The 24,828-nt window shown below is 45.5% G+C and overlaps 1 protein-coding gene across 1 annotated transcript in view; it reads left to right on the top strand.

Annotated features, from left to right (window-relative positions):
* LOC126473481 (solute carrier family 22 member 7-like) overlaps nucleotides 1–24,828 on the top strand; it is a 169,123-nt gene that overhangs the window by 116,308 nt on the left and 27,987 nt on the right. The window contains exons 6-8 of the mRNA XM_050100556.1: nucleotides 10,727–10,948; nucleotides 20,422–20,636; nucleotides 23,677–23,864. Of these exons, the coding sequence (XP_049956513.1) occupies nucleotides 10,727–10,948; nucleotides 20,422–20,636; nucleotides 23,677–23,864 (625 nt within the window). The remainder of the gene's footprint in view (nucleotides 1–10,726; nucleotides 10,949–20,421; nucleotides 20,637–23,676; nucleotides 23,865–24,828) is intronic.

Raw genomic sequence — 24,828 nt, 5'->3', positions numbered from 1 at the left:
CTGTACGTACATACAACTATTCGTTTGTACTTACATAGCACTTCTACTACATGCTCCTGCCTATACGTTAATGTTACATGGTCGTCTCTTACTGGATATGTAAATCACTCTGGATGTCAAATATAATTTTGTTATATCAACTGGAGAATTTATGCAATAATTTGAAGTTTTAATGATATGAAACACAGTTTAGAAAGATGATGTTTTCTCTTTTTAAATTTGAGCTAACAATTAAAAGTATACAAATACCATATATATATATATATATATATATATATATATATATATATATATATATATATAAATGTACACACTACTCTAGCAATGCCAGGTAATGATGTTGCTAATGCAGCTGCATACTGAGGCACGACATACATCGAAATTAGTTGCAAAGGCCTCCATTGAAATTTTCTGAATTGTCATATTTGTAAACCCATACCATACATTTCCCAAAAATATTCCCAGTTCCCAAGACGATCATACACTGCACACTGGATGGCTGAGCTAGCACACATCATGTTCGTGACTGTAGATTCATTTTAGTGAATGGACTATGTGGTATTATCGTTGTTGTATATTTTCACTGTTCTTGGGTAGTTCCAACACATTTTGTATGACAATCCAGTAACAATGTAGCCATTTGAACATCGATCGTTCATCATTGAGCATTGCAGTTATTTGCGCTGAATTCTGACGTGATTGGTACCATTCATGGTCTGAAAGCACTAACTTCATATCATTAAATTGTGGATTTTCAAAAATTACCACAACACTGAACTCATGGTCTGCGGACATACCTACAACAATGTGTTTACTGTCACTTGCACTCACACCCAAATTTACATATGTCAGACACTCAGATGTGTGACGATACATTGTCAACCAAAACACCGATTTAGTTCGTACTGTGTGCTGTCGTCCAGTAGAAGATGCGTAAACGGTTATTAAAAGTAACGCCAATACAACAGAGTATAGGCAAACCATATCTCTGACATACTCTGTGGTAGGTGACTTGGTAGCGCGTCAGATTGTTGCGCTAAAGATACCGAGTTCCAGACGCACTAATCGCAATTTTATTTAACACATCACGCGTGAAATTGTTATATGGGAGAACATTTTTCTGCCACGTAAAAGGACGTCTCGGAGTTTGTAGTTATATTCTTTTGGCAGTATGCTTTCGCTTCATTAATTGAAAGTAGTAAACCTGTAGCGTACATTTGGATAGTTAACACCACACCTATCTACACAATGTACTCTATAGGACTGCTACTTTCAATTAATGTAGCGAAGGCAGACTGCCAAAACAACATTACTACGAACTATGAAACGTCCTTTCACAAGGCACAAAAATGTTCTCGCGTACTAAAATTTCACGCGTAGTCTTTAAAAAAAGAATTCGCCATCAGTGGGTTTCGACCTCGTGACCCTTAGTACAACGACCTGATACTCTACCAGCTCACTTGCCTTCTTTTTTGATCATTTTTTGTTCGTTATTGGTCGTTGTTTCTGGTCGGGGCGCACGTCCCATGACGCCTGTTCAGGATGATCTTCGATCCAGTCACTCATTTTTATTTTATTACACAAGGCAGCTAACTCTCTGACCGAACACGCTGAGCTACCATATTGATAACCAGAGATCTTCACATTAGGACATTACAGATGCTGTTTGCCTAACTCTGGAGTTCTGGTGTTACTTTTAATTACCATTTACACATCTTCTACTGGATTACAGCACACAGCACGAAATAATCGGTGTTTTCGTTGATACTCTATCGACATACGACGTTTGGTACCGACCTCAGTGTCTGACATCTGGAGGTTTAGGAGTCAGCTGAAAAGTTACTGAGTATAACACCACTTTGATAGCTGCACTATACCAAGGCTTGAGTGGTGCAGACGTTAGTGATAGTGGTAACTCTGTGTCTGAAATGAATTTAAAGTGCTGATTTCGTATCTGCTCCTTGTATCAGGTGCACTAGACAATGCTGGTGGCACGACGACAGGTTCCAATGTTGGACTCACTGGAAACTAAAAGTGTGGAGAGAGGGTAGCGTAGCTGCACCCAGCTTGGTGTGGCACTAACAGCATTTGGCTTTACGCCGTCTATGCCCTAGTGGTGAAATTTCTGAGTGTCGAAGGAACTCTCTACTTTGTGTTCTTTCTTTCAATAATAAAGGTGCAAATTAACAACTGTATCACTACATATGATGGTGACAAGTGTTTCACAACCAAATATGGGCTATTCAGTTTTAAAGATAGAACAGGTCAGCTCTTGGGTCTCAAACTTACGAGTTGCAACGTTGGGAATGGAAGGGGTTGGTAGAATTGTTTAATAATAGCACAAGTGAATTGTAAAGAATGGGGAAAACCGATGATTTTGTGAATTCCTGCACCATTTTAAACTTGGAACAAGTGATCTTCCAACCACAAAGGCTGTCCTCCTTTCCCTAGACAAATCATCTTGGATTTGTTCTCAGATCCCCTGTTCACCATCTTGGATTTCCTTCTTAGATTATGACGTCATAGTGAACGTCCTAGTGTCCCCTGGTCACCAACTTTGATTGGGGCATCGTAGAGAGTGTCCTAATATATCCAGGTCACTACCTCGGATCGTCACATTGGGTTCTCGTCCCACAGACTGCCCTTGAATTTCACACTAACGGATTAATGTCCCACCGCGTTTTTTAAAATTTCAGGCCAATTTATACTTAGTATAATACCCCAACTTCCACAGTTGTATCATTGGCTGGGGTAAAACCCTGTAGCACACTAGCACTGTTTGAATTTCCTACCATTCTTCAGTTTACCATCACTTTGCAATAGGGCAATCAGTCAATATCAGAGGCGTGGCTGCAATCTGGTAACTATCCATGACATTATCAATGATGTCATAGGGTTAGAGGGATTGAAGGGGTGGGGGAGGGGGGCATGGTTGTGGGAGTAGAAGTAGGGCAATGGAGCAGTGGGGGAAGGGTGAGGTGAGGGGAGTGGGGAGGTGGGACTGAGGGGGTGGGTAAGGTGGAGGGGCAGTGAGTATATGAGTGGAAGGTGAAGAATGAGAGGGAGTGGGGAGGGGGAGGACAAGAACTGGCAGCAATGAACACTGTTCTCATTCTCTTTCAGTTTCGTACTGAGAAGGACTATGTAGGTAGTTAGTAACATTTTTAACGTTTCTTTTATTGAAACGAGTCAGTTTACAGGGTTTGTATAAGGTATACATATACGTATACAGTGTGGACCACTGCCAGCCCGTTCGATGCTCCCATCTCCTCCAGACTTTCTCCTTCAATTTTTGTGCCCTTAGAATCCTCCCATTCCATTGCCATCCTCTCTCCGTCTTATGGTGACAACACTCTGCTATTCTCGAACAGTGCTAACATAAGCATTTGACCTCCTCCCACATTTTTCATCATTCTGCCTTTCTTTCTGCTTGCTGCTTACCCTCCCCCCCCCCCATCCCCTATCCTCGATTTATCCACACCTTCCTGGGCCGCTTGTTTTCTGTGTGTGGGTCATTCCCAACTCACACATTTACCTTCTCCTCTGACAGATGGCTCCAAGGCACACATTGCGCCTAATGTGCGGCCCTGCCTGGTGCCGCCTCTGTCTAGTCATCGCCCCCTCCCCCGCACCCCTGCCACCCCTCGCCGCACACTGTGCTCCCATTGCGGTCGTGTCCTATGACCTTGCGGACTTCCTTACACCTCCTGTTCTCCATTCTTGGAAGTTTCACTGTTTCGCTGTTTTTCTCCTTCTTGCCTCTGGCTAGCTGGCTTCACCATCTCAATAAAGGTGGAGAATCTGTGTAAGCACTCGCCTGGCAACCTGCCATTACATAACACATACGCAGCCAGCAGGTTACCGTACCCCACGTGTCCTCCAGGCAGCCAGACACATTCGAAAATCACAACTCTCCTCATACACGCTCCTCAGTATGAGAACAGCAGCACGTCCCACTGCAAAAACGCCAGAGGACTACAGCGACATACCCATCCCTCTGTGCATGTGCCAGTCTCCAGCATGCTCCAGAAGAGACTCCAGCATCGTCCTCCAGCAGTGCGTAGTGACGACCGCGGTATTGCATACTAAATTTCCTCAACATCTCCGCACAGCTCGACCATCGGTAGCGATTTTCGGCAGCAGCCTTCAGCTCCGTCCCAATCTGTGGCTGCTCTTGACCCTGTGTTTGAGGACTCCGACCAACACACCAATCTGCCTGCACCCGACTGATCAGGACACACACACAGACACCAGCTATATAACAGCCTCAGAAATCAACAAGATACTGAGCAGACGCCAATGAAGGACACCAATTTGGATTACATCTACATATTGTACGGACTCCACAGACCATCATACGGTGCGTGGCAGGTGGTACCCTATTGCGGTAATAGTCATTGCCTTTCCTGTTCCACTGGCAAACAGAGCGACGGAAAAATGACCTATATGTCTCCATATGAGCACCAATTTCTCATATCTTACATCCGTGCTTCTAACATGAGATGTATGTTAGCGACAGCACAATCGTTCTGCAGTCAGCTTCAATTGCCAGGTCTCTAAATTTTCTCAGTAGTGTTCCTTGAAAAGATCGTCGCCTTCCCTCCAGAGATTTCCACTTGCGTTCCTGAAGCATGTCCATAATACCTGTGTGGTGTTTGAAGCTACCAATAAGAAATCTAGCAACTCGCCTCTGAACTGGTTCAATGTCTTTCTTTAATACAACCTCGTGCTTAATCCAAACATTCCAGCAGTACTGAGTAAGAGATTGACTATTATTCTGTATGCGAACTCATTTACAAATGAGCTACACTTTCTCAAAATTCTCCCAGTAAACTCAAGTTTACCATTCGGCTTCACTATCTCAATCCCTACATAGACGTTATCTATATACATAAAAGAAAGTCGTGTTAGTTACACTATTTATAACTCAAGAACGTCTGGACCGATTTGGTTGAAAATTGGTGGAGAGGTATCTTAGAACCAGGAGACGGTCATAGGATACGCTCATCCCCTTCGACCGCTATAAAACGTGGTATAACAAAAACACATCTTTCATGGAGTAACAAAACGCAAATGCCAGCTAAACGTCTCCATAAAACGTCGTATAACAAAAAGACAACTGACATGGAATAACAAAACGGAAATGACAGCTAAACGTCTGTGGTTAAGTATTAGTATAGATCATTAATTAAAAATTTAAAGAAATAATTTGTATTTTCTTTGAATCACCATTAACAATACCGCGACCAAGACGATCGAATATTTCTCGACAAAGCCGTAATGCAAGAAGGATACAAAACATTGCGAATGAAAGGACTGAATAAGAACAACAAATTGCCCGTGAAGAGCGCCGCGTTAGTACGGCTCGACTTCGTGCTTATCAGTCACAAGAGCAAAGTGTGGCAGCCCGTGAAACGGCTCGGTTGGCAATGCGAAATCGTCGAGCGAACAACAGAGATCAACATGTAGATAATTTTCGACGCACAAGAAGAGATTTATCACGTGATGATTTGAATCCATTTGCGTTAAGCGTTTTGATACGATTGCAGCACTGATTACTGCTTGCATCCTTGCGTTTGCATTGGGCCGATGGACGTTGTTTGCGAGTATTGTGGCGCATTGAAGTTTTCCGGGGAAACGCACGGATTGTGCTGCCTTAGTTGGAAAGTGAAACTGCCATTATTGACTCCGCCACCTGAGCCATTGCGTTCATTGCTTTCTGGCGAAACGCCCGAATCACGTCATTTTTTTTAAACACCCATAAATACAATGGTTGTTTCCAAATGACCTCATTTGGGGCAGACAGTATCGAAGAACGAGGATTTAATCCGACATTCAAGGTATTTATTTATTTATTTTTTACTTGCACATAGTAGAAGAATTACTTACTATACTTATTCGTACGTATTATGTTTGCTAACTCTAAAAAATGTGTTTATAAATAATATTTTATTTTGTAGATACAAGGACAGATTCACCATCGAATTGGATCATTGCTACCTCTCGAAGATGCACAGCATAAATTTTTACACATATACTTCATGGGCAACTTGGAAGAACAACTTGATCGACGTCAATAGATCAAAGCAGCAATGAAAAGAGCAACTCTTCAAGATTTGCAGCAACTACTTCATGAACATCATGGGTTGGTCAGGCTGTTCAGGGGTGCTTTAGGGCGCATGCCAAATAATGACTACAAAGTCGTGATCAGAGCAGACATTAAGGCGGAACAGAGTTCGCCGGGTCCGCAAGTATTTCAAATTTCTTTGTAACGTTACGCCCCTGAATTTTAACGAGGTGATTTTGTTAAGCTCACGCTACTACTCCTGTATTTAGAGCTAGCTGTCCTTCATTATACCAACCAGAAATCTTGTGAAAGTCATCTCCTGTCCTTCTACAGGAACTCAGCTTGGACACATTCCTGTACACAGCAGCATCACTAGCAGTTTGCTGCCTACACTGGCCACCGAACCATTTATCTGTTTAGAGAAAAACAACTGTTCTATGCCGGTGTGGTCGTGCGGTTCTAGGCGCTTCAGTAAGGAACCGCGTGACCGCTCCGGTCGCAGGCTCGAATCCGGTTTCGGGCATGGATGTGTGTGATGTCCTTAGATCAGTTAGGTTTAAGTAGTTCTAAGTTCTAGGGGACTGATGACCACAGATGTCAAGTTGCGTAGTGTTCAGAGCGTTTTTTTTTTTTCTCTCAACAAGGGAGAGCCTGTCTGGTCATGAGAAATATCAGATATGGATGCAAACGGGGAGAGCGCGAAGATGCTTATGTCAGTAATGGAGGATACGTGACACTGGCATCTCGCAGCAAAAGCAGTGAAGAATCCTGGAATGAAGCCGAGTATCGCAATACAGTCTCACAGCTATTGATCCAAGTCCAAGCAAGACACATTCCATGTTTACGGAAGAAGTACCGCGCTTCAGTCTGGAACCGGGCGACCGCTCTAGAAGATCGTAGCGTTCCAAAGGATTGGAAAAGAGCACAGGTCATCCCCGTTTTCAAGAAGGGACGCCGAACAGATGTAAAGAACTATAGACCTATATCTCTAACGTCGGTCAGTTGTAGAGTTTTGGAACACGTATTATGTTCAAGTATAATGACTTTTCTGGAGACTAGAAATTTACTCTGTAGGAAAAATGGCTCTGAGCACTATGGGACTTAACATCTGTGGTCATCAGTCCCCTAGAACTTAGAACTACTTAAACCAAACTAACCTAAGGACATCACACACATCCATGCCCGAGGCAGGATTCGAACCTGCGACCGTAGAAGTCCCGCGGTTCCGGACTGAGCGCCTAGAACCGCTAGACCACCGCGTTCGGCTACTCTGTAGGAATCAGCATGGGTTTCGAAAAAGACGATCGTGTGAAATCCCGGTCGCGCTATTCTTCCACGAGACTCAGAGGGCCATAGACACGGGTTCCCAGGTAGATGCCGTGTTTCTTGACTTCCGCAAGGCGTTCGATACAGTTCTCCGCAGTCGTTTAATGAACAAAGTAAGAGCATATGGACTATCAGACCAATTGTGTGATTGAAGCGTTTCTAGATAACAGAACGCAGCATGTCATTCTCAATGCAGAGAAGTCTTCCTAAGTAAGAGTGATTTCGGGTGTGTCGCAGGGGAGTGTAGTGGGACCGTTGCTATTCACAATATACTTAAATGACCTTGTGGATGACATCGGGAGTTCACTGAGGCTTTTTGCGGATGATGCTGTGGTATATCGAGAGGTTGTAACAAATGAAAATTGTACTGAAATGCAGGAGGAACTGCAGCGAATTGACGCATGGTTCAGGGAAAGGCAATTGAATCTCATGTAGACAAGTGTAATGCGCCGCGAATACATAGAAAGAAACATCCCTTATTCCATAAATTATCTGGGAGTACGCATTAGGAGTGATTTAAAATGGAATGATCATATAAAGTTGATCGTCGGTAAAGCAGATGCCCGACTGAGATTCGTTGGAAGAATCCTAAGGAAATGCAATCCGAAAACAAAGGAAGTAAGTTACAGTACGCTTGTTCCCACACTGCTTGAATACTGCCCAGCAGTGTTGGAACCGTACCAGATAGGGTTGATAGAAGAGATAGGGAAGATCCAACGGAGAGCAGCGCGCTTCGTGACAGGATCATTTAGTAATCGCGAAAGCGTTACGGAGATGATAGATAAATTCCAGTAGAAGACTCTGCAGGAGAGACGCTCAGTAGCTCGGTAGGGGCTTTTGTTGAAGTTTCGAGAACATACCTTCACCGAGGAGTCAAGCAGTATATTGCTCCCTCCTACGTATATCTGTGAAGGGACCATGAGGATAAAATCAGAGAGATTAGAGCCCACACAGAGGCATACCGACAATCCTTCTTTCCACGAACAATACGAGACTGGAATAGAAGGGAGAACCGATAGAGGTATTCAAGGTACCCTCCGCCACACGCCGTCAGGTGGCTTGCGGAGTGTGGATGTAGATGTAGATGTAGACCGCTCTCGTCGCAGATTCGAATTCTGCCTCGGGCATGGATGAGTGTGGTGTCCTTAGTTTAGTTCGTTTTAAGTAGTTCTAAGTTCTAGGGAACTGATGACCTCAGATGTTGAGTCCCATAGTGCTCAGAGTCATTTGAACCACTTGAAGAAGTACCTTCAGAGGTCTGCAGCAGAGTGGGAGAGGGGCTAGGGCTGGTGAGCGTCTCTCCATGGTTTTATGAACACAGAAATAGCACAGCACTGTGTGTGTACTCTGCGAGAACGTAGTGCCTATAGCCAACATTACTGAGGGTGGGGAAGATTACAGCTCGTGCAGAGTTGGCCGACAGGGTGGCTATATTTCCAGGCGTTACAGTTCGGCAACCTGTCACGGCACCAGGACCACGACCACCGGAATAGAGCTTTCAAACACACGATGGGATTTTTGCAGCTGAAATTTGAACCCATTGGTTCCAGACCTTACTAATTTACACCGTCATGTGATTCGCCCATCAAACCGATGGTTCCTTATCTTGCAAAACATCGATGGGTCCAGATGGCTGAGGAAAACTGATATTAATGTATAAGTTTGCCAGTTAACTGTGAAACATGCTCTTGATTACTATCATTGCAATCGAAATTAAGTATACTAGAACTTTTTTTTTCTTTGTTGGGTTTCGATTCCTCGCGAAGGGGGCGGGCAGGCACCAGCTTAGTACGCCGCTCTTCAGACTACAGAATTTGTTTTAAAAATAAGAAGATAATAAATAATGAAAGCAGGCAATAACATCGATGCCTTAAATGGTAAAATGGCGGAAAATCGTGGAACTTAAAACATAGAACAAAGGGTTGATGATGCTGATAAAATACATATGAAGCAGACAGGTAAAAGAAAAGACAGACAATTAGAAAAACACGGCGACAGTCCGGTTTCTGTTCGCAAGAGATATAAAACTCACGCCTCGTGACAGCATGGTTTAATTTTGCAACACTTTGGAAAGGCGAACAACACTGACCATTCACTTGAACACTGCACTAAAAAATTGGCACAAATATAGTATACCAGAGCCGAGGGCAGTTGAGGGGAACCTGGACAGATGATTGTAAAGGAAAGGGGGGGGGAAGGAGAGGAAAGAACGAAGTGGGGGGAGGGGGGAAAGGAGCCGATTGAGGACAAGGACCCATAAGAGGGGGGTGCGTCCTGGGCAGACGTGACAGGGAGTGGGGAATGACAGAGGAGGGGTATACAGAAGGACTCGGGGGGGGGGGGGGGGAGGGGGAAGAGGGGACGTGGGGAGAAAACAGGATGGAAGGGGGGGAACCCGGGGACAGGAAAGAGGAAAGGTGGGGGGGGGGGGGAATCAGAGTTGATAGGAGGTTTATATGGAGGGACAGAGGGCATTATCTGGGAGGGGGATTTGACAGAAGCCACCATGGGAAAGGAGAAGAATGGTGTAGAGATGGAGGGTAGGAGGGACACAACAGTAAAGATGTGGCAGAGGGCGGGGATTGTAGAGGAGAGGAGCAACGAGGGGGTGAGGGGGATCGAGGATGTGGGAGGTGTAGAGTATGCGGATATGTTCGAGGAATAGGAGCAGATGGGGGAAAGGAATTAGGTTGTATCCGTGTGGGTTCAAATGGCTCTGAGCACTATAGGACTTAACATCTGAGGTCATCAGTCACCTACAACTTAGAACTACTTAAACCTAACTAACCTAAGCACAGCAGACACATCCATGCCCGAGGCAGGATTCGAACCTGCGACCATAGCAGTCACGCGGTTCCAGACTGAAGCGCCTAGAACTGCACGGCCACACCGGCCGGCATCCGTGTGGGGGACGGGAGGTGTATACGGAAGGCGAGGCGGAGTGCGTGGCGCTCAAGGATCTGGAGGGACTTATAGAATTTGGGTGGGGGGGGGGGGTGGATATCCAGGCGGATCTGGCATAACAGAGGATGGGACGGATTAAGGATTTGGAGGCGTGGAGGATGGTAGAGGGGTGCAACCCCCATCTCTCGCCAGACAGGAGTTTATACTGGAACATAATTATACATACTAAAAGATTCTTTCTTTATATGGGATTGGACAACACAGTACACTACAGAAAAGTCTCAGGATTACACCTACTCTAACTTTTTCAACTAACAAAGTGCTCCTTCTCGAATGAAAAAGATTGGGGCAAAACGTGAACTTCAATCCTACGAGTCTTCCTACTCTGTTTATAACGTAAAATATTGCGAGACAGGTGGTTTCCTGCAGGTGGTTCCCCGAGTCGCCGCGCTGGCTGACGTGCAGGGGGCGCGAGGAGGAGGCGCTGAGCGTGCTGCGACGGATCGCGGCCACCAACGGCTCCAGCCTGCCGCCGTTCACCCTGCAGGTGCTGCACCGCGTGGCCAAGGCCAAGCGGGACCGCGTCGGCTACCTGGCCATCTTCTCCAGCTGGAACCTCTTCAAGAACACCCTCCTGCTCGCCATAGCCAGGTGAGCACGAGTTGCTGTAAATCTAACACGTTTTCATAAACACAAGAAAATGAAATCTACAGCTTTCGTGTCAACTGGTACACGTTGTCAAAACTACATCGCAAAGCTGCGATTCTTCCTCAACCGAAGTGTACCATAAGAACCATCCAACCAATCATGGGCCACAGTACCTGGAGGTGCCACGTTTTAAAGGTGTCCATCATTGTAACTTCCTCTTCTATACACAATGGTGGATTAAGTTTCCAGAGTACGAATCTACATCACAAGTCCATCTTCCTGTGACACATGGTATTCACTTGTAATGGAGATAACTGAACCATTTCTAGACAGTTACCTACAACGTTGGAACCATGCAGCGTACCACCACTTGCGAATCTATCACAACAAGTAAAAGTGTGGCATTAGGCGTGGAAATATTATTTCAAGAGGACCTAGTAGATAGTGTCGGAAGTTCCATGCGGCTTTTCGCGGATGGTGCTGTAGTATACAGAGAAGTTGCACCATTAGAAAATTGCAGCGAAATGCAGGAAGATCTGCAGCGGATAGTCACTTGGTGCGGGGAGTGGCAACTGACACTTAACATAGACAAATGTAATGTATTGCGAATACATAGAAACAAGGATCCTCTATTGGATGATTATATAATAGCGGAACAAACACTGGTAGCAGTTACTACTGTAAAATATCTGGGAGTATGCGTGCGGAACGATTTGAAGTGGAATGATCGTATAAAATTACTTGTTGGTTGGGAGGGCGAGTGCCTGGTTGAGATTCATTGGGAGATTCCTTAGAAACTGTAGTCCATCAACAAAGGAGGTGGCTTACAAAACACTCGTTCGACCTATACTTGAGTATTGCTCATCAGTGTGGGATCCGTACCAGGTCGGTTTGACACAGGAGATAGAGAAGGTCCAAAGAAGAGCGGCGCGTTTCGTCAGAGGATTAGTTGGTAACCGTGATAGCGTTACGGAGATGTTTAGCACACTCAAGTGGCAGACTCTGCAAGGGAGGCGCTCTGCATCGCGGTGCAGATTGCTGTCCAGGTTTCGAGAGGGTGCGTTTCTGGACGAGGTATCGAATATATTGCTTCCCCCTACTTATACCTCCCGAGGAGATCACGAATGTAAAATTAGATAGGCTTTCCGGCAGTTGTTCTTCCCGCGAACCATACGCGACTGGAACAGGAAAGGGAGGTAATGACAGTGGCACGTAAAGAGCCCTCCGTCACACACCGTTGGGTGGCTTGCGGAGTATAAATGTAGATGTAGTAGATGTAGATTTAGGGCATGAAACCCTGGAGGGCGGGGAGACCAGACGTAAACTTAACCCTGACAACGATGTAATTGTTTAGTTTATGCAATGAAAATTCACAAAAGTGTTAGGTAAAATTTAGACAAACGGCAGTTTTACAATGTGCTCGACTAAGACGGTGACGTGATAAGGCCAAGCAGTGAAGACCAAAGAAGGTAAAATTTGGGAAATAATTCCTGCAGTCGCATATTTTTGTGCAGTAGTTAGAGGGAGTGCCATGCACAACATACTAGAAATCCTGAACGTTGGGGACGGAATGTGGGAATGGAGGTGCGTGTCAAGATCTCTTTCGTACCTTTCACTTGAACAACTCGAAAACTACGACCTCCAACGAAAACGTATCCTAGTACAAAATTTATCTACATTGCATTTCCTACAAACAGGACTCGTTCCATTCTTTCTGTAGGCCTCACAGGTTGCACATAGCGAGCTAGAGAACAGGAAAATCTCGCGCATGGTTTCTGAAAAAAACATGTAGAACTGCGAGTTGTATGAAACGACGTCTGAAGGGGGCATCTGTAGGGGTAACAAAGAATGAAGGAAATTGAATTTGAAAGATAGGTTTGAAACCGTAATAAAATAGTTCTGAAGTAAATACGAAGAAGAAAACAGTAATAGCAGCAATAAAGTCATTGACCCAGTGAATGACTTTCTATGTTTGGAGCGGTAGGAAGAAAAAGAACCAACATGCAGAATACAAAAGCATGAGTAATTTTTGTTACCTAGCAACGATGAAGGCTATCATTGACGCAATTTCAGATGTGAATTCGGATCGGAAAGCTCTTGTAAAAGTTATACATTATTCGTGTTTAACATTCCGTCTTTCGACTTAATTGCATTGCTAGAAGTTTGGCGAAGATTACCAGCTCTACCGTGAACATTTTATGTTTGCTGATTTATTTCTACTGTTTTCATTGACTCTGTGCTCTCGAGTAAATAAAGTTCAGCAGTCACATACATGGTAGTGGTCATTTCTTTAAGCTCAGTTTCTGTTTTCCAAACAGTTTATCTTTTCATGAACTTTTCAGTTTAGTTGCCGATTGTTTCCCATACGTCTGTCGTGCGCCATTTTGTAGCAGCACTGCCCTGAGTGACGTGCAGTAACATTTTTCATTTACACTACTGGCCATTAACGTTACTACACCACGAAGATGACGCGCTACAGACGCGAAATTTAACCGACGGGAAGATGATACTCTGACGTGGCTCCACCCTTCATTCGAGTCATGCAAAACCCTAAATTTCAGCAGAATAATGCACGACCGCATGTTGCAGGTCATGTGCGGGCCTTCCTGGATACGGAAAATGTTCGACTGCTGCCCTGGCCAGCAAATTCCCCAGATTTCTCACCAATTGAAAACGTCTGGCTCGTCACAATACGCCAGTCATTACTCTTGATGAACTGTGGTATCGTGTTGAAGCAGCATGGGCAGCTGCACCTGTACACGCCATCCAAGCTCTGTTTGACTCAATGCCGAGGCGTATCAAGGCCGGTATTACGGCCAGACGTAGTTTTTCTGGGTACTGATTTCTCAGGATCTATGCACCCAAATTGCGTTAAAATGTAATCACATGTCAGTTCTAGTATAATATATTTGTCCAACAAATACCCGTTTATCACCTGCATTTCTTCTTGGTGTAGCAATTTTAATGGCCAGTAGTGTAAAACCTACAAGCTCATGAATTTCAGTTAATGTAAGTAAGTGCGCATTCTTGATTAAGTTCGAGAACAAGAGCAGCAATATTAATATCGGTCATCAGTTATTCTAGACAGGTATTTAAATAAAATGGCGGCATTCTGATGTGTTCTAAGAGCTTGTTTTGTTGGGCACAGTTGTTTGGTACGTCAGTGTAGGACGCCAGTTTAGACATTTTGTTTCTCCACTGAGACACAGTTAACTTACGTGGCTGAAGCCAGAGATTCTTCCACACTGCTTCGTTTCTCATGATGCAAATAAGCCGTTGGGTGCGATGGGAGGTATCTTTTGTAAACCCTCGTCGCCAGTTTTGTAAAGCCTCGTCGCTACTGCTGTGGAGGGTGACTTTGTGGGTTCGTGAAACGGCTTGCGGCGCAGTACACCGCTAAGGCAATTTCTCCCTGCCACTGTAATGCAGCTATGCCTCAAGGTCACGTAACAGGGTAGGAGAACGAAGGTTCTACAATACTCCAACAAATTAGTAGCAAAGTCACACAAATGAGTTGAAAGGTTTACTTATCTTTGTGAGTTGTTGAATGATTAAGTCTCGAACACTGCATATAATATAAGACAAAAAAGGCCCTCAATGACTAAGTGAAAATAATCGTGGGTAAACTTCACAGTACACAGCTAATGCAATTTACAGCTACTGTCTGTTCACTTCTTAAGAGTTCATTCACTATACGACGTTCCGTGTCTAAGCCAGCCCTAGAAGATGATCTGTAACACAGTCGGCGAGAGCTGCTCTTCTGTCTTCCGAATAGGATTCTGTCCGTTGTCGTCTGGTCATTGGCGGATTGTACTCGGCCGGCAATTGGCCGAGGCGAAGTCGATGTCTTCATCCTCAGCGCCGCCCGTGGCGCTGGTGGAATTTGTGCAAGTGGCGAATCTCTACGTCACTGGCACCTGCTCGCTCTTTGCGCCTGTGGTGCTTTTGCCCTGGCTGTGTGTTGTCCGGTCGACACAGAAGTACCAAATTGCGAACTTTTCTAGAGAAGTTAACTTACAAATCCATAATCCCCATACGAGGTCAGTCACAGCTATAGTCATAAGACCGCAGCACTTGCCGAGGTAAAATTGTAACTCTCGACAAGCGTACTTGCTCAATTCGATTGCTTTACTGGTCACTCCTTATTATTTCCCAGTGTTGAATGTGACAGCGACTGAACATCACTGCCATGAGTCGTTCGCGTGTATCTCTCATCCAGTCTTTTTCTTTAGATCATGTGAAGCGTGAGTGTTTAACATATAGTTCCTCGTAATGTTATCGTTACTTTCATAAAGCCACATTAGCTGTGATCTTTGCCACAAATGTGAATTACCTCTTTGAGCTGCCAATGTTAGAATAAGAGATGTAATTCATTCTGATACCGCAATGTATCGCAATATTAACGATTAACGAAAACTTCCACAAATGAAATGGAACACATTTCTTCTATCACCACCTCTTTCGTGGGTTTCAATACCATGAGGTCGCCTGCAGTGAAACACATCAATAAATTAGGCTAAAAGCAATAGGATCTTAACGAATAAGTTAATCAGCTCACACTTCCAACAGCCTCATAATGAATCGTTACCTAGATGTGCCCATACAGCGATTCAAGAGATCAAGTTGCCTTACCAAACGTAGCGGCAAAACCTGGAAATGACAGTCATATAAACGTTCGGCCGACCACTTGGCGAACGTAAAGCGAGCTGTATGACTATGCATCACGTCACTCTGTGTGCACTAGACTGTACAGATAAGGCCGCTCCACGAAAGAGGTGAACGTGTGAACATAATTCTTGGGCTTTGTTAAAAAATGTTCAAATTTGTGTGAAATCCTGTGGGACTTAACTGCTAAGGTTATCAGTCCCTAAACTTACAGACTACTTAACCTAAATTATCCTAAGGACAAACACACCCATCCATGCCCGAGGGAGGCTCGAACCTCCGCCGGGACCAGTCCATGACTCCTGCGCCCTAGACCGCTCGGCTAATCCCGCGCCGCGGGCTTTGTCGAGTGCGATATATCGATTGCGTCATCGCATTCGTTGCAGGTAAAGAGAAAACCTTATACACAGAAATCACAATGGAATGTGATAAACACTACGCAAACATTTAACGCAATTCCAAATATCCACTGACGGAAAAAATTATCACAACACCAAGAAAGTGTTGTGCGACATAAACGAAAGCCAGTAGGCGTGTTTCTACATCTGAAAGATGAAGTCTATACAAATTTCGCCCCAGTCGCTTCAGAGTGGCCCTAGTAGTGCCAACTATGAGAATGCAAATGGCTCTGAGCACTACGGGACTTAACATCTATGGTCATCAGTCCCCTAGAACTTAGAACTACTTAAACCTAACTAACCTAAGGACAGCACACAACACCCAGTCATCACGAGGCAGAGAAAATCCCTGACCCCGCCGGGAATCGATCCCGGGGACTCGGGCTTGGGAAGCGAGAACGCTACCGCACGACCACGAGCTGCGGACTATGAGAATGCAAATCAGTTTTGTTTTAATTACACGATGTAACGGTCGTGAGCGCTAGTTATATTTGATATTGGACGTAGTGAGTTGTTAGTCGAGAATGCCTTTAAGACGACAAAGACCGCATAGTCAACACTTCACTGAATTTGAAGCACGTCGTGTAACATGGCTATGAGAAGGTGGATGTTCCTGGTAGGAATTCAGCCACTGTACATTATTGCTGGCAGCGGTGATCACGCGATTGTACGGTCACACGATGATCTGATACCGGATGGCCACTTAACACCACCGAGAGTGAAACCATCACGTTCAGCGTATGGCGCTGGCGAATTGTACTGCATCTGCAGCAGCAGTAGTATGAGCAGTAGTTGGCACCACAGTGACACAACGAACCTTACAAATCGATTACTTCAAGGACAGTTCCGTGCCAGATGCCCTGTACCGTGCATTCCACTGGCCCTAAACTACCGCCGTTTGCTACTTCGGCAACGGCCTTGCCGCAGTAGATACACCGGTTCCCGTGAGATCACCAAAGTTAAGTGCTGTCGGGCGTGGCCGGCACCATCCATCCGCCATGCGCTGTTGCCGTTTTTCCGGGGTGCACTCAGTCTCGTGATGCAAACTGAGGAGCTACTCGACCGAATAGTAGCGGCTCCGGTCAAAGAAAACCATCATAAAGTCTGATAGAGCGGTGTGCTGACCCCATGCCCCTCCTATCCGCATCCTCAACTGAGGATGACACGGCGGTCGGATGGTCCCGATGGGCCACTTGTGGCCTGAAGACGGAGTGCTATTTGCTACTTCGGTGGTATCAAGCGAGAGCTCCTTGGAGGATAGGTTGAAGGTCTGTTATGTTTTCTGATGAAAGCTTGTTCTGCCTCGGTAACAGTGATGGCCGTGTGTTGGTCAGAAGGAGGCCAGTTCAGGAACTGCAGCCAACCTGTCTGCGTTCTAGACACACGGGACCTACACCTGAATATATGACCTGGGGTGCAGTTTCGTATGACCGCAGGAACAGTACCGAGGTTGCCCCATGCACCCTAACCGAAAATTTTGTGCGTTAGTCTGGTGATTCGACCTGTTGGGCAGTCATTCATGAACCGGTTTGGCATCGATAGTTAGCTGGATGTGCTCCTGAGTTCACTGTGCCAAATTCTGTCCAACTGGTGCATTAGATTGTCAAAATCCCGAACTGGTTACAGGGCCATGCCCAAATTGCTCGAAAAGTTCTTAACTGTAGGGGAGATCAGGAGACCTTGCTGGCACTTGTCAACCACGAAGAGTATTGTCTGGCTGAAGTGGAAGCTCAGGCACGAAGGACAACAAAATGGGAGGTACAATATCGTCGACATAACTTTGTGCTATAAGGGTGCCATGGACGACAACCAAAGGGCTCATCCTATGAAAAGAAATGGCAGTCCAGACCATCACTCCTGTTGTCAGGCCATATGATGGGTGACAATCATGTTGGTGGTATCCATCTGCTCTCTGGGGTCCCTCCATACACATCTTCGCTGGTCATCTGGGCTCAGTTCGAAGTGAAGGTGATCACTGAGGACAGTTCTAGTTCAGTCGATAAGATTCTAGGCCGAAGCCGTGACTGGAGACATCTTGGACACTGCTGGGATACCAACCTGATTGTCACCCCATGCAGTCCGACAACCAGGAGTGATGGTCTGAGGTGCCATTTGATTTCGTAGCAGGACCCCTTTCCTTTCAACCCCAGCACCATTACAGCACAGTGGAACATGGACGAAAGTCTACTCCCTGTTTTGTGGCCCTTGAGAGCAATCCATTCTGGGCTTAGATTCTAGCAAGGTAATGCCCACCTCCACAATGCGAATATTTCTGCTGCTTATTTTCGTGCTTGCCAAGCAGCTTAGCCAGCAAGGTAGCCCAATGCTGAGGCACTACTGCAATACAGTTGCAAAGCCTCTGTAATGCTGTTCAAGTGTAGAGGGAATACCAAGTTGGCTGTGGCATGGGTGGGAATTTGGACTGAGGAGGGAGGCGTCTAGAGTAGCACGAGGAGTTGTGCAAAGCCATTGTGCCTCGGTGGCATAGCGGTTACCGCATATTCTTAGTGAGGAGGAGAACTGGGTTCGAATCTGGGCCTTAGTTCAGATTTTCATTCATCACTTCAGTCTGCAAATATATACATTTTTAATTGTTGTTTGTTTCCAGTCGTGCATCCTGGAAACTGCAAGTGATTGATGACAGGCAAAGTTTAGTCAGGTTCTGGTTATTGACCACACACTCCACTGACACTACTGCTCGTATTCACCGGTCAAAGCTTGGGTGGTCTGATAGTGGTACCTGTATGTACTTCTAGTGGTGTCACGTTCCAGCGTTCAGAAGGAAGAAGTCCTCTGTTGACCCCTCACTGGACGCGGTGACGGCTGAATGCTCACAAAAGGCAAAGTGCTGAGTTACATGAGAATCCAGGTGATTAGGCGATTGGCGGGGATTTGGAGCCCATTGGCTCGGCGCCGAGTCTGGCGGGCGCGGACCACTGACGGAACACTCGACTCGGCGCAGACCGATTAGGGAACGCCCAGCTCCTTCCAGATATAAATACTGGAATCGATCGATCCAAGGACCAGTCTCAGGTAGCACCTGAGGCACGCTGTTGAAATATCGTGCGAGAACGACGCGAACATCTGGCTGGATTCCCGAATATCCAAGATGTCACAAAGACATTGTCTTCTAATTTACGAGAAAGTGAGATGACCAATGAAGCGCTGTCGGCGTCAAAGCTAGGTGCCTCAGAAAGGATGGTTTCCTCCTTCCCTCCGTTAACTGTCCCAATTCCATCTGCACCTGAGCAACTTCATCTCTCAACTGCTGAATCGCACTCTGAGCTGAAACGTCTTGAGCTATATTGAATGTTTAATAATAAATACTAGTATACCAATTACCCAAAAATAAAATAAAAAGGAAAGAGAAACGTTAGGGAAACGGCCACACAGGCCGAAAACAGCTATAAATTCGGAATTTACCTGCATTTCTGTGTCAGATTGCATCAACAAGCATCCAGGTGCTGCCTTCCTGTTGTCATCCATCCTCATCCTCAACACTGCTTCTGACACCAGTCGTTATGGTCCGAAGGGTGGCTGGCTTATGCACCATCGCTTACAATTTTATTTCGAAGATGGCTGGTTGTGGACAGGGACTCACTGCTGTAGGATGATGCGATGTACAAAAAAATGGTTCAAATGGCTCTGAGCACTATGGGACTCAACTGCTGAGGTCATTAGTCCCCTAGAACTTAGAACTAGTTAAACCTAACTAACCTAAGGACATCACACACATCCATGCCCGTGGCAGGATTCGAACCTGCGACCGTAGCGGTCTCGCGGTTCCAGATAGCAGCGCCAGAACCGCGCGGCCAGTTCGGCCGGCCTGCGATGTACAGCAGAAGAAGGTCCAGCTGCGGCTACAACTTATTTATTGATGTTCGTTTACAATCAGGGCTCTAGGAAACTGCGAGCGACAATGGCACGCGACGTCATTACCACATCACAGAGTCTCCGGCTGCTGAACATGCACCCTGCTGCCACTGGTGCTGTGTTGACAGGAGGTTCTTACTCCACGACGGAAGTATGGACAGCCCAGCGGTGGTAGCTGTGTGTAACAACTGACTGCAATGTGTTGCAGTGATCCGAACTGAAGAGGTCCTCCATTGACATCTCAGGGGCATGGGAGGGAGATGGATGGCTGGTCCATCGTGTTGTGCTCCGAAGATGGTGGCAAAGTGTGGAGTTGTCCAAGCTTCCGGGAGCCCAGGTGTGGACAGGGATTCGTGAGCCTATAGCGGTAAATACTGCTGCGTCACAGATGGGCCCAGATGTTTGATAATGACTATCTGATTCAGTCTGGTTTAAATGCTGCTGCTGCTAATTGCTGACTTTGGTGTAGAAGCTGAGTTTGTGTCTGTTCTAAAGTACGTCCTTTCTGAGAGGATACAGAAGCGTCCCATATGTTGACAGGTCCCTGTGCTGGATGACGATGTTAGCACTGGTACTGAGCGTGGGCATCATCAGCGTGAACCCGCTGGTGGCGGTGTCTGCTCAGGCCATGGCGCAGGCGGCGTCTGTGCTGCTGCAGCACTACTGCGGGACCCACTTCGGGCGCCGGTGGTCCAGCGTCGCCTGTCTGGCGCTGGTCGGCCTCCTGGGTGCACTCTGTGTCGTACTGCTCACAGGTAAACAATACGGCCCGTGAGAGCGCTCACACACCTCTCACACTTGCCTGCTGGCGCCCTCCTCCACCTGCCGTGGATTGGAGATTTCAAACATCTGTATTGCGACTAAAATTACTGTGTCAATCGAGTCAGACCATTTGGCAACAGCCGATCTCCACTGCCCGACAAACAAAGTCAAGCACTCAGAAGTGGAGGAGGAAACACAATGAAAATTCATGGGTTGAGAGGGTATGTGATTTTTGTTTCAGAAATTACAGAACCCAGTCAAATTTACAAAGAAGTTGGGCATATGAACCCACTTATCTGTATGATGTTGTACCTCTTCTCTCCAGGGTGCATGCAGTAATTTTTTTGGGAAGGGTTTTATAAATCCGTTGTATCCTCTCCTGTGGCCAGCTGGCCCACCAGTGTTGTTACCTTGTCCTTGATATCCCGGATATTGCCTCCGGAATCGAATTTATGATCGAGCTACTCCCACACATGTTACATCTGGGACAGATCTGACGATCTAGCTGGTCACAGGAGCACCTCAGCATCAATTGGAGAGTTCATATAGACATGTGCCACATGTGTAAGAGCATTGTACTGTTGAAAAAAAGCATCGTTATACTGTCAGATGAGAGGTAACATTTGGGTTCACAGGGCATATGCCAGTCCTCCCACATTCTCTGCCAGTGGTGACCTGAGGTTATACCGCAAGGTTCCCCAGACTATGACGCCAGGAGCAACACCGTTGTGCCTTCCCGAAACATGGAAAGAATGGAACCTCCTCCCAAGTCGCTTCAAACCCGTCGTCGACGGTTATTGAAGGCGGTGCAGTACCACGATTCACTACTGTAAAAAATGCGAGAATATTCGTCAGCAATACATCTTTCCCAATCATGACGCTACTACTAATGCAGCTGGGTGTGTTGTGATGGGATCATAATTCCCTAGACCACCTACTGCTATCCTCTGACGAATGGTGTAGAATGACACAGAATGTTGCATGAAGTCTATCACTTGTTGGATGGTGCGGAATACGGTCACCCTCCTTTTCACAAGGCAGATTCGGTCGGTCGGCCTGAACTTGAAAGGCAGATGTCCCACAAATCTTGATGCTGCACAATTCGACGAGCTGGTCAAGTGGAGACCCACAGTGAGGTCTCTCATGTGATAACGTAGTCTCATACAAATATGCTGCGTCTCGATGTTATTCACAGTGGTCACTCAACATCGGACGTACTTGAGTCCCCTCATATAGCACAGCACACCTGATAACACCAAACGTACACAATACTGATGTAGAACAATGGTCATTCTACCAATCACAGAAAATTGCAACACTAACCATTTGCATACAGACCAATGGTGAGCATGTGTACAAGGTTGTATTCACATCTAAACATGTGCCCTTGTTGCTTCATTTTTTGTCAGGCAGTGTATGCTGAGAGGTACTAACTGTCATAAAAATTCCTGATCCAGGATAAAATCGTTTGTTTCCACTATAACCATGTCGTTTCGGCCACTTCTGAAGAATTTTTGTATTGTCTGTTTCTTGTGGTACTTGTGATACATAAAACAGTAAGTGTCGATGACATCCCCTAGTGTCATCTCACAAAGACTTGTTTAGCCATTGTTACACTGTTGGTTTGCACGTTTTTCAGGCTACCTGCCATCTCTTGTGAATGATGAGTGCTACAGTGATTTACAACCAACTGAAGCAAAAAACGCTACAGTTTTGTTTCAATGGAAGAGGTAACACAGTTGTTTAAATTGTAAAGCTTGGGCAAGAATCCTACATCCTGCGAAGGGCTAGCTTACATTAGCATTAGCATTGCCCTACTGGCCAAAGTGGTATCACAGGAAGATCTCCGGATATAGTTCGTTAAGCCAGCCAGTCATAGACTGAGTTCCTCTTAGTCATGCATAAATCTGTTTGCGTGCACTTACAGGTAAACGGCACAATGTGACATGTAGAGAGTAACGGCACAATGTGGCATGTAGAGAGTAACAAAGTGGCGTCAGCAAAATTCTTCCGCCGTCTTCCGGATACCCTGATAAGGAATTCTAGTTTTCTAGTAGACGCAATGTGAGAGGCTCCAACAGCACGTTGGAGACGAAAGCGAAAAGGAAGATTGAGAAATGAGAGGAGAAAAGAAAGGGACAGATGCTCTTGGCAGACTGGCAGGGAGTGGTACGCAGAAATCAAGAACTGAGCCAATCGTGACGATATTAACAGAAGGACAGGTCCTGCAAGAAGAGTGGATGGGGACCTGAAATTTTTATACGGGCACAGAAAGTGAATTTCGACATCCAGAATGAGATTTTCTCTCTGCAGCGGAGTGTGCGCTGATATGAAACTTCCTGGCAGATTAAAACGGTGTGCCGGACCGAGACTTGAACTGGGGACCTTTGCCTAGGTGACGACATACTTGCGGATAAATTTCGAAATGTTCCACGATAAGTCGAGGACTGGTGGAGACTTTCATTTGATGCCACGGGAGACGCCTCGGAACCGTCTTCATAGCATAATTGGCAGACTCTAGACGCTGCATTGAAGGCAGCCACGTCAATCATTCAACTACGTAGCATGGACTGTGCGGCTGGTCCCGGCGGAGTTTCGAGTCCTCCCTCGGGCATGGGTGTGTATGTTTGACCTTAGGATAATTTAGCTTAAGTAGTGTATAAGCATAGGGGCTGATGACCTTAGCAGTTACGTCCCATAAGATTTCACACACATTCAACCACGTAGGTGGGCTTCAGAATATGCAGAAAACATATTTCTGTAACTTTCACCGATTCCGTCGCTTTCAGCATTCAACAGGCTTATTCACATCGGCAACAGGGCTGATCGTACAGCACCACCCTAATGATTGTGGTAATGCTTAGTTCCTGACAACGTGAAATCCAAAAGACTTTTATCATTTGTGCATTGACAGAACAGTTCATTAGAAGGCACTGGAAAAATCATTTCGATTTCCTTTACTCTTGTGTGGTTACAAATATGTTTCTAACAAATCTGTTTCAGCCATACAGCCCATGTGTTTTGACTTTGCAGTTGGTGTTCCGAGTGTCGCCATGGCAGTGGTAGTGATGGCCATGCAGTTCTGGTCGACGGCTGGTGCAGCTATCATCAACCTTCAGAGCATCGAGGTGCACCCCACGTGTCTGCGACAGATCACCGCCAGCGTAGAGTGCACGGTTGCTGGTGTTTGCATGTCTCTTGTTCCGTACATCGTCTTTCAGGTACTCCGTAACAATGTGCTCAGCTTCTACTGAAAATTATATTGAACCCGTGGAAGCAACTGGGCCTGTAACTAAATACTAGTTCAAGCGCCAAAAATTTGGTTAACAGATAATCAGCAAAATGTTTATAGCAGCAATTTAATCTTGCAGCTCTTCCATCGGTCCGTCTTTCCTTACAAAAACAACAATATGGGAAATTTGGCTCTACCTCGATGCAAAAAACTTTTATTATTTATTTATTTATTCCTAAACTAGTTTTGACAACAAATATCGCCATCTATAGTGGTATCCTTAATTCTAAAATATGCAGCAATAGCATAGGTAGAAAACGTTGTAAAAGATTACTACAAATTCACTGTATGTTTTTTAAACATACTTTTATATATGCTATCTCCGCAAGTTTTAGAATTAAAGAACCCACTGAAGATGGAAATACTTGTGGCTGAAATTAGTTTTGGAAGGCGGTCTGATAATTAGCATATTGTTGTGGTTATGTATAGCAGTTGTACAAAGCAATATAAAAGTTGGAGATCACGGTAGAACATAAAAACGGTACAGGTTTCTTTTCATATACGTGTTGTTATTCTACGGTAAGATCAAAATGATATAAAATTTGAAGATAATAAAATATTCTGTATTCAACGGCTTTAACTTAAACAAGGATGCAAGTGCCCTCATAGCAATTAGCACTCAGTTCAGAATGTTCTCGTGAAACCACTTATTCTCCTCTTTAACAAATGCAATCATTTTAGCTAAATCCCTTCTCTTTCCTTCACAAAACCTAGGTTCACAGGCTAATGTTTCCAGCTGCACCCTCTGATGATCGGAAGGCTACACATTCCTCTTCAAGGAGTAATTGTCCTTGAACTCTTCAGTTGCATTGAGAGTTGATGAATACAGAGTCCCTAGGCGTTCAGTAGCCAGTCTGATCCACTGTGCTATTGAAATATGCACACTGGTGAAC

Source organism: Schistocerca serialis, chromosome 4, assembly GCF_023864345.2.
Source record: "Schistocerca serialis cubense isolate TAMUIC-IGC-003099 chromosome 4, iqSchSeri2.2, whole genome shotgun sequence".
Taxonomy (NCBI): Eukaryota; Metazoa; Arthropoda; class Insecta; order Orthoptera; family Acrididae; genus Schistocerca; species Schistocerca serialis.
Note: the sequence above shows the minus strand (reverse complement) of the source record. Positions and strands in the feature narration are given on the sequence as shown.